General features: G+C 35.0%; 1 protein-coding gene across 1 annotated transcript in view; it reads right to left on the bottom strand.

Annotated features, from left to right (window-relative positions):
* Positions 1 to 9,935: 9,935 nt before the first annotated feature.
* The window catches only part of LOC137629764 (transmembrane protein 117-like), a 188,393-nt gene continuing 183,500 nt past the window's right edge, over positions 9,936 to 14,828 (bottom strand). Inside the window, exon 9 of the mRNA XM_068361382.1 lies at positions 9,936 to 11,030. Within this exon, the coding sequence (XP_068217483.1) occupies positions 10,845 to 11,030 (186 nt within the window). The 3' untranslated portion in view covers positions 9,936 to 10,844. The remainder of the gene's footprint in view (positions 11,031 to 14,828) is intronic.

The raw sequence follows: 14,828 nt of genomic DNA, 5'->3' as shown, positions 1-14,828 counted from the left end.
TCAGGAGTCAATCAACGCATTTTCCAAACCAGGTTAGCAGCAATCATGCACGTCTTTCCAATGCAGTCAAGGTTACATCATATAATTTTATGGGTGGGGAACAGTCCTATCATACAAAAATACCTCGAAGTATGAAAAAGTAGTTTTAGTTTACCTTAGGGAGAAATCTTACATGTTAGGATACATACTCAAATGCAAACATCTAGAGACATTCAAAATTGTCTGAAACGACAAGTTCTCATAAACAATAAACTGGAACCGTGAAGTTCTATTCCTTTCGCCTGTTTTCACTTTTAAATGCCATACACTTTGCAGAGAAGGACATCTGGTGGGTGTATTTTCTGTGGATAATCCTCATGTGTAACATATAATGATAGCTTGTACACACAGTCTCGAAACGTCTGAAAAGCGAAGCACAAATAAAAACAAAGTTCGAATGACATTACTATAAATGGAACTGTGTCATAATCTAAGGACAAAACAAGAATGGGATTATGTCATACAATATATGAGGTAAGGGACCAGAAATGCTATTACTCTTCTCTTGAACCTTTAATCGCCTCAGAGATTACGGGCAAAATAAGCTCCACCCCCTGATGATGTCATAGCTAATTCTGTTGTCTCTCGCGTTAACAGCAGCCATAGTCCAGTAAATCTAGCCCAAAATAGGGGGTGACCCAGGACAAATTGCCAGAAAAACGAAACCACTTTCATATGTTTAAGTTAGACCTGCCACATGATATATCAAAAATGTAGAAAAATATATTTGGTGGAACATGGTAAAATATGCAAATTAAGGTAGCCATTACTAAAATTTCTGTTTTTGCCTATACTGACAAAAGTAATAGAGCTAGACTTATGAAAATGATATCCATACCCATGTTTTCATGGTCAAGGAATCATATGAGACCAATCTTAGGGATTTGTGATGATTACATCATAATGAATTCAATATGGTTGCCGTGGTAAGCACGAAAAAACTGAAAATCGCAGTAACTTTTACAGAATCCCACCAAAGACAGCAAACTTGGTGTCTATGTGAATGATTATTGAGCTTTCACATGTAGTAGTTATGAGGACTCTCCACAAAATGATGATTAAAAACCAGGACAGATGTTATAAGTCCAAACTGGAGAGTGGTACTAGGTGTTCCGGATGAGAGTAAATGTAACCCTGCCTAATGCACGACACCTATATCTGCAGAAAATGTGGAAGCTGTAGGATTCCAATCCAGATATCTACTCCAACTTCATGGACGGTTTGCACGTCGTGCGAAGGTCGGATCGTTATTGGGCAGGACTGTCCCCAGATTTGGTTATAGAACAAGTTCTCATGAGAAGCCTTAAAACAACGGGTGGTTTGACGAGAGGACGGGGTATGACAGAAACACAGCGACTGGTATGGTGTCTGTCCAGACCTATTTGCGCAGAGGTCAATGATGCCATGCAGCAACTGACTTCAGTTAAGTATGCAACAAGTGAGCAGCATAAAGATCTGTCAAAGGCACGTCAGGCAAAGGACATAGCCGATACCAACAAACTCGTTTCAATACTGGCAGAAAGGAATCCATTTGAAGAAAGTATGTCATTGCAAAATATTGTGACAGGGGTAGCTACTAGAGAGGACGTTAATGTAGAGTTAGCCAAGGAAGTTGGACAGAAAATTCTTGAGGATATGACAGGAAATATTGTTAATCAATATGTATTTCGGAAACGAAATCAGGTTATAACACCAGAATCAAAGTCAACTATCAAAATTGATGGGGAGAAAGTGAACATCGATCCCCAGCTACTGTTTCAGAGACTGGTGATCGCCGGAACACAGGCTACAGATCTGCTGGATGCCTTTCAGTATGAACTATGCTCTTATCCACCAGCTCTGTTTGAGACCAGGCACGTTCAGCTTAAAGCCAACAAACCAGCCCTTGCAAAAGCTATTTGGGATTTGATCCCACAGGATGATCGTCCGGACAAACCTTCCAATTGCCAATATGTACTCGATGGTGGTGCCCTACTTCACAGGATTCCATGGCAAATTGGAGACACCTATAAGTCGATCCTTCAAAGGTACACGTCATATGTGAAGAAACGTTATGGAAAGGCAGTCATCGTTTTTGATGGTTACACCAGTGGGCCATCAACGAAAGATAGTACCCATCAAAGACGCCTAGGAACGCGCCAAGGAAGAGCAGTCAATTTTAAAACTCAGATGTCGCTCAAGATCAAAAAAGAGGAATTCCTATCAAATGATGAAAACAAGCAACGTTTCATTAATTTGCTTGGTGATTCCCTTGAAGCTGCTGGTTGTGAAGTTCACCACGCAAAAGATGATGCTGATCTACTTATTGTCAAGACCGCAATAAAGGTTGTGTCGCAGTGTAATGTTATTCTCGTTGGAGATGATACAGATCTTCTTGTCCTTCTATGTTATCATACTAAGAATGTGAAGTATAATATGTTCTGGAGGCCGGAGCCTAAAAAGGGAAAAAAGGAGCTACTTCTGAACATTGGACATGTATGTCAGAAACTTGGAGATGATCTTTGCAATAGCATTCTTTTTGTCCATGCGTTCCTTGGCTGTGATACAACTTCATGTGTCTTTGGTTATGGAAAGGGTGTGGCACTGAAGTTGGCACAGGACAGTGAATACTTTTGTGACCTTGCTAAGGTGTTTGGCAACTATGATTCCAGCGAGGATGAAATAATTCAGGCAGGGGAGAAAGCTATGCTTTGTGTGTACAAGGCAAAACCAGATGGCAATCTGGATTCACTGAGACACCACAGGTTTTAAGAATTAGTTGCCACTAGCAAAAAAGTTATTCACCCCAAATCATTGCCACCAACTTCAGGGGCAGTAAAGTACCACAGTTTCCGTGTTTTCCACCAAGTTCAGGCGTGGAAGGGTAACAGCCTGAATGCTGAAAATTGGGGGTGGAAGATCATCGAAGGAAAAATGTTCCCCCTTATGACTGATTTGGACGTTGCTCCAAAATCACTATTGGAAGTGGTAAGATGCAAATGCAAGACAGGGTGCGGAAAACGTTGTGGGTGCAGACGACTGGGTCTTGACTGTACACCAGCCTGCAGTGAATGCAGGGGGATCTGTGAGAACATGAACTTGGAGAACACTGACGAGACTTCAGATGATGATCGTGATATCTTGGGCATGTGAACCTACATTTAAGGAGAATTAACTGGCATGCCTTGGTTTCAATTTCAACAAACTGACACCTGCATTATAGATAAATAGACTCATTTACCATGAAAACCTATAAATAGACACCAAGATTGTTGTCTTCGGTAGGATACTGTCGAAGTTATTGCGATTTTCAGTTTTTGCGTACCAACCATGGCAGCCATATTGAATTCATTATGATGTAATCATGACAGCTCCCTGAAATTAGTCTCAAATGATTCTTCGACCATGAAAACATGGGTATAGACACCATTTTCATAATTCTAGCTCTATTACTTTTGGCAATATAATCAAAAACAGATATTTCGACAATGGCTACCTTGAATTGCATATTTCACCATGTTCCACCAAATATATATTTCTACATTTTTGATATTTCTTTTAGCATGATAATTAAAAGTCATTGCAAGTAATTTCATTTTTCTGGCAATTTGTCCTAGGTCAAATGGTAGATTTACTGGACTACCACAACACATTTCCATAAAATGATTATGAGTTAGTATAGTTTGAAATTTGTAAGGGGGTGTATTGTGACCGATGCTGACGTGGGAGACAATGTGATTGGCTATGACGTCATCAGAGGGTGGGGTTTATTTCGCCTGGAATCTTTGTGGTGACTACAGGATTACATAAAGGGTGGTGCAAACATATGGAATATAATGTTAATTAGCAGCAATAGACAAAATTTGCAAAAACCTCAGGAAAAAAACAAATAAAGCATTTAATTCTCTCTCACAACACACATGAATTATCATATAAGTGACATTTGATTATATAAAGGCTACATATGTGTAGGTTTTTCTGCTTCGTATCAAACCATTTTCTCTTTGCGACTGGTTGAACATCATGTTGAATTATGCTGACATGTGTACCTTTTACAATTTCATCTCATTTTCTAATACTTTCACAGGTTAAATAAAATGTGCAAACTACTGTGGCTGTGATTGGTAAAAGGAATAAAGTCTACATGAGTGAACCAACTGAGAGTATTTTCTTTTTAGATGTATGATGCATATAAAACTTCACATATATATTTCAGATGTTTACTCATTTCCATTCCCTACTGACGTCAGTTTCATGCAGATTATTTTCTCATTAGAATAAACAACATTTTGGAAAAGATCAACACAGAGAGACACCACAACTGAGGCTTAAAGTTTTACGCCAGACATTCCGTAGCACCCGAGTTTGTTAAGTAGCAACGTCTACAGTTAGTATATAAGTTTGCATATACTGTATGTGTCATCAAAGAGACACGTACGCACTCACACAAACACACACCAACACTACTCCGACTTGATCACGCCACCAAGTTATCACATTCTGCAGAAACGCAGTGCCACCCTCCGTCAAATGCCATATTGCAATGCCAAAGAAACCAGCTAAGGGTACTAAAGTATTAAGGCTTAGTCCAGTCACTGAATGACACAAAAGATTAGTTGTGAATGTGATGGTATTACCACCGGTATATTTACAAGAAATGCATAAACTGCTAGCAAGTTGTACAGAGCCTCAGTAATGTGTTGAATCTGTCAACTCTGAATTTTTTTTTTTAATTGTGTACAAGTCAGCTTCAAATAGGTAACAATTCCTTAAAATAAAGTAGGAGAAAATGTTATCTTCTCCTCATGAAAAACTTCAATAAACATTTTATCCTTAAAGACACCAGATTTTGTTTAGTTAAGTTTCCTTCACATTGATATCATCAGGACTATGAAACATTCGAGATCAATCGGGTGCTGTACAAATCACCGTGTGGAGATGGAGAGAAGGAAGGTAGGAAACTTACAAACCTATAGAAAAGGCTGGAATAATCCTTCTGAAGGAGCAAATTCTCAGACATGTTAATCAGGAAATCCATCTTACCATTAGTCAAGTCTGATTAAGAGACAGTTGAATAGTTGAATAGACGAGCAGAATTAAGATCCAACGTTATATTGGGAAAGTGGAAAAAATAAAAATAAATTACTTTATGAAATATGATACCCTCCTAATCTCATTTTCTAAGGTTAAGGAAATAATACAATTGATCAGTCAAGATTGAAACTGTGGCAAGGAAGATATACTTTTTGTAGAACACCTTAATTAAGTAACTATTTCCCTTTTCCATATATCAGACTACGATTCCGTGGTAATAATAGAGATACGCTGAATAAATTCAAACTAATTTCTTGCTCATTTTGATTCAAAGACAGAAATTACATTAAAAAACCAAACATAAGACCAAAGAACTATCACAAAAAGTGGATAAACTTTCACATCATAAAAGATAGCATCGGTAAGCATTGAAGTTGACAAATGATTGCATAAATTACTTTCCAATCAATATCCACAAAAATTCTAGAACAAATCCTTGCTGTATCTATCCATTTACAGTAATACCTCAATGACATACGACATATGAAGATTTTTTTCGCCTCCTATTACGAAAAAATACTCAGGATACTTAGATATATTGAATTATTCCAACGTATTTGGCTCTATTTCATTATACGAAAAAATCATGTTACGAAAGCCACTCAGAAACGAATTAATTTCGTATCCTGAGGTATTACTGTATCATCTTCCCTTAGATATTGCTTCTTGTCCTTTGAGAGACTAATTATTGCACTTTTAGTCTACTTGAGATGCATTGAAATATTCAGGCCATGTTTTTTTTTTTTTCTGTTGCTTGTCCGATGCCTTACAAGAAATTATGAGTATCATAGGTCCTGTAGATTGTAGGGTTCCCCTGCTGTATAGGACCAGAAAAGCAGCCCGTGAATTAAAACTAAAGTAAGTAAATATCCAGAAGTTAAATATAAAATAACCTTTCATAAGTTGTCAGAGAAAACACGGGAATATAAATAAATAATCAGAAAATAACCAAATTCAGTGTCTAAAGATGCTTCTACAAGCAGGGATAGTCACAAGAGGAGGCTATTTCAAAAGAATCATCCGACAACTCCATGGCTCCTCAACTATGGTGAAAGTAACCCTTTTTTTTTTTTAATTCTGACACAGGAACAGGATAATATCATAATCATGTGGCTGACAAACGAATGAAATGATAAGATTTAGAACAGTATGTTGATGGATAATAATTTCCTTTGGGTTTCCTAGTCACATGTAACTCAACAGTTTTAAAAACATTATATTAATAAAGAGACATCTTCTATACTGACCTTATATTAAGGAAATTTTTTTTCTATTTCCTTTACGCGAAATGAGGAGACTCAATTCATTTGGTGTACTTCTACATAGAGATTCCTTTTCCAGTTTACATAATATGCAACAAGTTTGACATAGATAAGTCTCTTTGGTCACTATAAATAATACTAGTTACATTTAAAGCAATTAAGTACACAACTAAAAGAGAAGACCCACAGTTTCTTGAAGAAACTTTACCTTATACGTATCAGCACTTTCTTATGAACAAAGCAGATCCTTAAGCTTTTCCTCACTCAAGAATATATGGGGGTTTAAAATTCAAACTGGTCTATCTTTTCACCACAAAGATAATAAGGGACATACAGGTCTTGTATTAAAAAATCTCAGTATAGACAATAAGCAAATTCTAATTCTCCATTTGGATAAACATAAAATATGTATGCTGATATAAACAGCTCAGAAATATCATTGAAACACTGACGGTTAATTGAAAATGCTTCAGTCCTTAACACAAGACAGAAAATGTCTAACTTCTGTCTGAGGACATAAAAAATCTCCTTCCTTTGGTAACTGCAACTCCTTAAAAACCATCTCGAGTATAAAACGACAAATTAATCTTTAAGTATCACTTGACCATAATCCCAGGGAGACTTCAGTGGACTGAGTCTTCCTCCATCAAAATATTAACCCCACGAGCTGCATTTCTAAATAAACCAAACACTGAAAGAGAACACAAATCTACAAAGATGTCCAATGGCTGCTCTTTAGCTAGGTTAAGATGTTGATGGAGTAAACAGTGCAGGTAAGGCTTGGTTATACTAGGATAATATATCTATATACATGTTATATGTATGCACAATTTGGAGACGACACATACATATGATTTAGTATAGAAGTAAATCTTAATATATATCATAGAGTATAAGTGCACATGTATAATCTACAACTTACATAGTAACACCATAAAATTCACATTTCCACGGCCACCGTGAGGACCTGGAGGGAGGTGTTAGACACGTTCTTAAATCTAGAGTAATCGTAATAAATCTCTTTGCAATGTTCCTTGAAACAGCTAAAACAAGTATCTTAAGAATGCACCAATGCCCCTTGAAACAGCTAAAACAATTATCATAAGAATGCATAGTGTATGTTATATTGATCACTGCGAAATTTGGTATCATAGTCCCCTGGGGGATTTCTAATTTGTTTATACGTGTATTCCTCCAAGATTTGATTAATTCATACGTGGCATTTGTAAGAACCTTACAATATGCATTGCTGCCGTCAAATGAATTATGAAATAACTACTGTGCTTTGATAATGAAACCTACAACATGTAATGTTTAAGATGATTGAATGGTACCAAACTAATCTCCTTTATTTAGCTAGGGACTGCTGTTAAACTAAAACAAAATACAATCTTAGCTGATGATAAGATCTGGTGACTATGTTAATCCACAATCCATAAATCAAATACGTAGATTTCCTGTAGGATACATTTGTTTATCAATTAAAAAAAGTAACAAAGGAATGAAGGGTAACTGACAACTAAACTTCATTGACTAAGAATGACTGGTTCTGTTTCTTAGACTATAATCCATTTTAGAAATTAAGAATAATGACACAGGTTTCAGTGTATTCATCCTTGAAATTAAGAATAATGACATAAGTTTCAGTGCATTCATTCCTGTAACTAAGAATAATGACTTAAGTTTCACTTTATTCATCTCTTTCTTCTAGGAGAATAAAAATTATGCATTGAATGTGCGCATAAATTCTACATTTATATGAAAAAAAATTCTGGCACCATTTCAATAAGTTCCTCAAAAAGAACCATTATTAAGGAAAATAACTACTTATAAAAAATAATTACATATTAAATCTCGGCTAAACCTAAAGGATGATTTAAATCTAAATTTGAAAATCTTAAAAAAAAAAATAATTATGGGTATCTCATTATAAACAATTGTGCATTGTACGAAACAAAATACTGTATCGAATTAAAATCTCCAAACCTATCTTTAACCTTGCCCTTTTCTCTTTAATCATTTACACAGGCTACAGACCTACAGTAAAACTATACTGTATAATGATAATTACGTGTACAGATGTGTAAAACACATATCTTTTAAATGCAGTAGATGGTAGATGCTCTGTGATAAGAGTATTTCTCATTTTTCACAAGAGGTATTATTTACCAGTTACAAAAAAAAAAAAAAAAAAAAAAAAAAAAATCAATACTTTACTACTGTACTTCTGAGTATTTACACAGAAAAATTCCACATCACTAATGCAGTATCATTAAAATTCTAAGTGGCGCATTCTGTGACACTGAAGTCCACAGGTAGCCTCATATCAAAATAGATCGCAAGGACCTCCTTAGCCTGGAAAAATGCAACTGTATTTTACAAATGGGAATATCTTATACACAAGTCGGATACTATTAAGATTTTCTATAAGACAAACCTTCAAAACCTTTTCTTCGGGAATTTCATATCCTTTGAAACTAGTAAGTCTTTGATTCCTCTTTATTTACTTCAGCGAATTTTTCTCTTAAGATGATGGCATCTAATACACTAGTACTGGAAATTCCTCGTTCAGGGGTATGGGAACTCTGATTTTAGACTTCTTCTGGTCTATTTTAATAATTACTGTTCTCTTAAGAGCATAATAAATAGTCAAAGGCTCTTGAGAAAATCTCTGCTTTGGTTAAGGTACAATTTTGTATGGCAATCATGCTTACAATAACTGATTAAACACAAATTGTCTTAATAATTCATGATAAATATGAAAGTAAAAAAACTGGTTCACAATAAAGATAACTCATATTCACGTTCAAGCAGTTTTTCTTCAGCACAAAACTTCCACCATAATTTTTCTGTGATGGATGACAAAGCAAGTGTTTGAACGTAATAAAATACTGTTTGCAAACACCGACAAAGTATTGGAGTCCTACGTAAAAGCTGCTTACAAGGAAACATCGCAATGTATTTTTAGAGTCCTTTTTCACCACTGGACAGTCCCCACATGAAATATAAAAATCTCACCTAAAACTGTATATTGAAGTCCTAATGAAAAAAAAATTATGCAAAATACTAATGACAGAAGCAGGCAATTTTGAGGAACAAGGTATCTAAAATAGCCTAATACAAAAAGGTGTTGAACCAGGAAATATTTTCAGACATATTTGAAAATACAGTAGCTACAAACTTTTTCCATTAGAGGGAGCGTATATAAAAAATTTGGATTCTGTATCTCTTTCACTGCAAATATCATAGGTGGGTCACTGACTCCGGCAAACTAAGATAAGAGGTGCAATGGTATGTTATGTACTACCTTTCATTCATAGCAACATATGGATGCTTAACAGAAGCTATCCCTTGCTGACTTATCCTTGAAAGGAATATATCTGTCAAAAGAACAAGTTTTCTGTTGTCTTATGTACCAAGAGCAATTGAAATACATTTAATTTGCCATCTCTTTAACTCTTCTGAACTAAGAATAAAGTTACAGCATCTTAAAGAACTGCAGTAAAAAGACTTTGAAGGGCTTTCATTACTGCTGAAGTTTTGACAGAATCAAAAGCCTCTCCTATGTGGGACAAAAAACAGATCCTAATTTGGCAAGATAGCGTGAATATCTAATCTTTACCAGGGTAACACAGGTGGCCGCATATCAAAAGGAAAAAATCAGTACAAGAATAATGAAGGAGAATGTCTATAATAGTTGTAGTGATACGACTTAGTCCCAATAATCCTCGTTTTTCCTCTAAGAGGAATCCCTTCCACCTGCAAAAAAGTCTTTGTCTATTGTATGAAAAAGTATAATGAAAATATATATATTTATATATATTTATATGTTTATATCTAATAATACACTGCTGCCACTAAGACAGGTCACTGCATAAAATGTTATGATTATGTCTTGGCTCTTAGCAAAGGAAGACTGACCAAATGTTAAAAATGAACATACAAATTGTTCTCCTGCATGTGTACGTTCTCTCAATCTAGGGATCACGAAGAGCATGTTGGCAAATAACATCCCAGAGACCAGCGTAAATCAGAAATAAAGGGGAAAATCATTATCTCATGATTAAAAACACGTTTTAACGCGTAAATTCATGGTCCACATTGTCTTTCATCAAAACTACACCATCTTAACTCGCAGGATTTACTTCCTCATAGTTTATAATGCTATTTTGTACACTTAGTTCCTCGAACATTCCTATAAAAACAGACCAAAATACCAGACGAATAGCATCAACAAGGGATTAATTGCTAGGCTAAACCATATTTCAGATGCAATGAACCAAATTATCCCTCTGATTCCATCAGATCAACACTGCAAACACACAACTGATGGCAATATCAGAATCCACCAGAAGTAGAGATGAATTCGAAATCCTTATCCAAGTGCCTCTTAACATAATTGCTTGGGACCAGTGCATTGATGCCAGAGAGGTATAAACCTTAAGAACCAAGACAGGCAGTGAGCCATTGTTATAAGTTAGTTGTATTGTTCGATTTGCTGGAACACTTTATGATCTTGAGTGACAATTTCAGTGACTTTCTTTCCTTCTGTCTCTGCCTGGAGATATCTCTGTAATAGTGGTCTGAAGCCGTTCTTCTTTCGCGTCGCCAAGAGGATCGTCTCTTCTTTTTCAAACGGCCTCCGTAAGTCCCGTCCTGTAATAATTAAATACTTGTTGAGAGATTTAGACGGACGACACTTGGCATCTAAAATGGCAAAGGACAAACGGAGAGTGGAAATAAAAACTGGCATCTTGAATCCAGATTTGAGCATAATTCAAGATATAAGAAAAAAAACAGATGAAAGAACGATTAAGGAATAGGAGTAAAATGTTCAATAAGATTGATAAAAATCAGGTTCAAAATATCTAGAGGGAAATGGAAGTGGAAAAATGTCTGCTAAAGGCACTCTGGTCAAAGTTTGAATGAAAAGAAAGACTGATAAGCACAGGCAAAAGTGAAACAACTCTTAATATAAACACCAGAGATGAAAAAAGACCTTGATACAAAACATTAGAGCTGCAAATAGTAAAAATACAATAAATGCATAGTGTGATAAAGTGTAAAGTCAAGAACTTGGTGTTAACAAAAGTATAAAACTTGAGTCTTTCTAAATAACAGGAAGAAGTACACTAGAGTATATCAGATTTTCTCCTTGGTTTACCTTATGTCTATCAACTAACACTTAATGAACTAAGTTCTACTTCTCACTGGTGTTGGGGGTATACACACTGCTGGAACTGTCTGTAGTCGCTGCAAAGATTCCAGGCAAAATAAGATCCACCCCTTGATGATGTCATAACCAATCACGTTGTCTCCCACGCCAGAGCCAACATGATTGGCTATGACGTCATCAGGGGGTGCGGCTAATTTTTCTCTGGAATCTTTGCGGTGACTATAGGCAACTCCCATGCTTACGGTAACACCAAATACATTTCTATCTGTACGCCAGTGTTCATGTATGTACATTATATGCCACTATCCCTTTCTACTGAAACACTGCCACAGAACAGACCTCCAGAGTAAGCTCTGGTTCAACAATTTCTTGTCCACTGGTGAAGGAATCTATAGTGTATAACCAGCCATAAAAAGCTTGGGAAACTGTGAATTAAGGTTTTCATCTCCTTTTTGATATGACCTTTAATACTTTTAAGAATATTGCTCTGAAATATACATGAATATCTCTTAATCATCAGTGTGACAACGATTTTGTTTTCAGTGTGACTATGTTACACAACACTATCTCAACGTATGGTAATGATTTTCACTAAACACTGCATGGTTCTTGTTCTAGTGTTCTAAAGACTTAAAATAGCTGGAAGGTCAATATCCTTATTAAGAACTAATTTCTTATTTACAGAAAATTCTATTTATCATTGTTTTACCACATCTATGTTGCATAACATTCAATCTACTGCACTACACACAAGAGTTACTATTTAACAAGTCTACATCAAAGAATAACATCAAGTGCCTTTATTTTATTATTAATATGTTTCATCAGTGGACGTACCTCATGCATATACATGCACAAATCAAATAACATCAACATTCAGTATGCTATTACGACACTCACAAGCAAATAGACCATCTTGCAGAATTTACATTCAGAAATATCCTGAAATATGTGTGAGAATGTTTTCAGGCAGGTTATCAGAAACAAGGAATGTCGAAGTGCTCTGGTCAATTCCTATTAAGGATCTCTGTGATGAGGATATCTCAAGGACAAACGGAGGGCGACTTTGAAAAAAAAAAAAAATCTGCTCTTAGATTCGGATGAGCATGTGGTGTCTACCATCTCAAGAAAAGAGTTCTCTAATTTCTTATAGTTTTTAATCTTCAGTAGCAAGTTAAATTTCCTATAATTCTTATCTTTAAAGTAAAGACGAGAATCTCCCTGATGTTCCAGCTAATCAACTTTGTCTGCAACTGTTTCAGCCACTAGTTTATAGCTTTCATCAGGGTTACCTTGAACAGTGGTAATACACATTAGCCTCTAGGCTAGTAACTTTAAAACACTTCAGATAAAAATCAAAATCTTTGTGAAAATCAACAAGGTAATTTTGTGAATTGAGTAATTTCCCATGAAACTTCATTGAATTTTGAAAGTTACTGAAATAACTTTATCTGATGGAAAGGACCCCCCAAGAACACTCAGAAGATCACAAGACGGGTTACGACATCATTTGCGTCTTCAGGGCCATCACAGCAGAAGGTACATATTCATGGATATTATGACATTAGACTCACGATAACAACACTGAGGACTAGATTTGTTCTTCTGGTATCAGTTTTTCTTTATCTTGTCGTACTTCATGAAAAGTAGCTTTTATTTGGGATAAAGTTTCTTTGCGATTAGCAAGCTGCAACGAAGTCCTTAATTTTTATAAATACTTGGGCTCTTAGCTTTAATCTTTTCAGTTTAAAAGCCTTTATACAGAGGTTCATTTACATTGTTCATCAAATGCAGCCCTGGAAAAGGACATGAGTTTATAGCTGAAACAGCTGTTGCTAGAAGGGATTAAATAAAACTGTATAGTGGAAGATGAAAAAGGACAAGTGATGTCTTTATACGGTTGAATGTCCATTCGTATCTGCATTTATATAGTATACACATCTGTGTATATATATATATATATATATATATATATATATATATATATATATATATATATATATATATATATACATACATATACATATACATACATATACTTGTGTCCCTTTGATTAAATTGCAGTTGATGATTTTTTCCCGAAAGAGGATTTTCATTTTGGTATTAGAACAGCCTTTTTTAGGAAAGACTTTATCCATGCAAGATTTAATAAGGACTAAGTTTTGACGTCTTAATAGAAACATTCGTCACCCCAAAGTAAGTGAAGCAAGTTTATTATGGCTCGTTACTTTGGTGAGAACCTAGAGGAAAATTGTTCAAAACATTGAGCTTGAATAATCAAATCAGGATTTCTACATAAACTGGCCTAGTTATTAATTTCATCAACTAGAAATAGTTTGTGATCTTTCTCTTAGTAAAGAAACCTAACACACAAGATGCTAGATGTTAAAAACATATATAAATTCTTCTGTAGTTAATTACTAATCAGAATAATGAAATCACATGACATGATACTAAATTAGTGTAATTGCTACATTAATGCTTTCAGGATTCCAAATTCTTCTGTAGTTAATTACTAATCAGAATAATGAAATCACTCGACATGACCCTAAATTAGTGTAATTGCTACATTAGTAATTTCCTTTATTAATAGAAGTTCTCGACTCACATGAAGAGATTCAGCAGATAAGATCAAGGATTCCAAAACGGACAGGGAAATGAATAGACAATAAGGAGACAGGTTCACACTTCGTGTAGGACTTGACCAACATTCCTTAAATAGGATACCATGCAACATTTCATGCAACCTATGCAACCTTCGGAGTCCTACGTTCAGAAAGTTTATAGTACACTGGCCTCTTCCTTGAAACTTTTTTTTTTCTATTCCAGTACACCCCATGAAACGTAGGTGGAGCTTCAAAAGTTCAAAAGTTCAAAATTTCAAAAGATCAAACTTGCAGCCAACGTTTTTTTTTTCTTTTTTTTATTTATTTATTTATTTATTTTTTCTTAAGTGGGTGACATGAGTCTCTTTTTATAGTTTATTTATGAAGATTTAAATGTTGTCACTGTTCTTAAAATGCGTTACTTTAATTATTCATTACTTTCTCTTGTATTTTTTTCCCTTAATTCCTTTCCTCGCTGGGCTAATTTTCCCTGTTGGAGCCCTTGGGCTTATAGCATCCTAATTTTCCAACAAGGGTTATAGCTTTACTAATAATAATAATAATGATAATAATAATAATAATAATAATAATAATAATAATAACAATAACAATAATAATAATAATAATAATAATAATAATAATAATAATAATATTTTCTTATTTTAAGGATAA

Source organism: Palaemon carinicauda, chromosome 37 (assembly GCF_036898095.1).
Source record: "Palaemon carinicauda isolate YSFRI2023 chromosome 37, ASM3689809v2, whole genome shotgun sequence".
In the NCBI taxonomy this organism is placed as follows: Eukaryota; Metazoa; Arthropoda; class Malacostraca; order Decapoda; family Palaemonidae; genus Palaemon; species Palaemon carinicauda.
The sequence above is the reverse complement of the archived record's forward strand: the minus strand, read 5'-3'. Positions and strand labels throughout refer to the sequence as shown.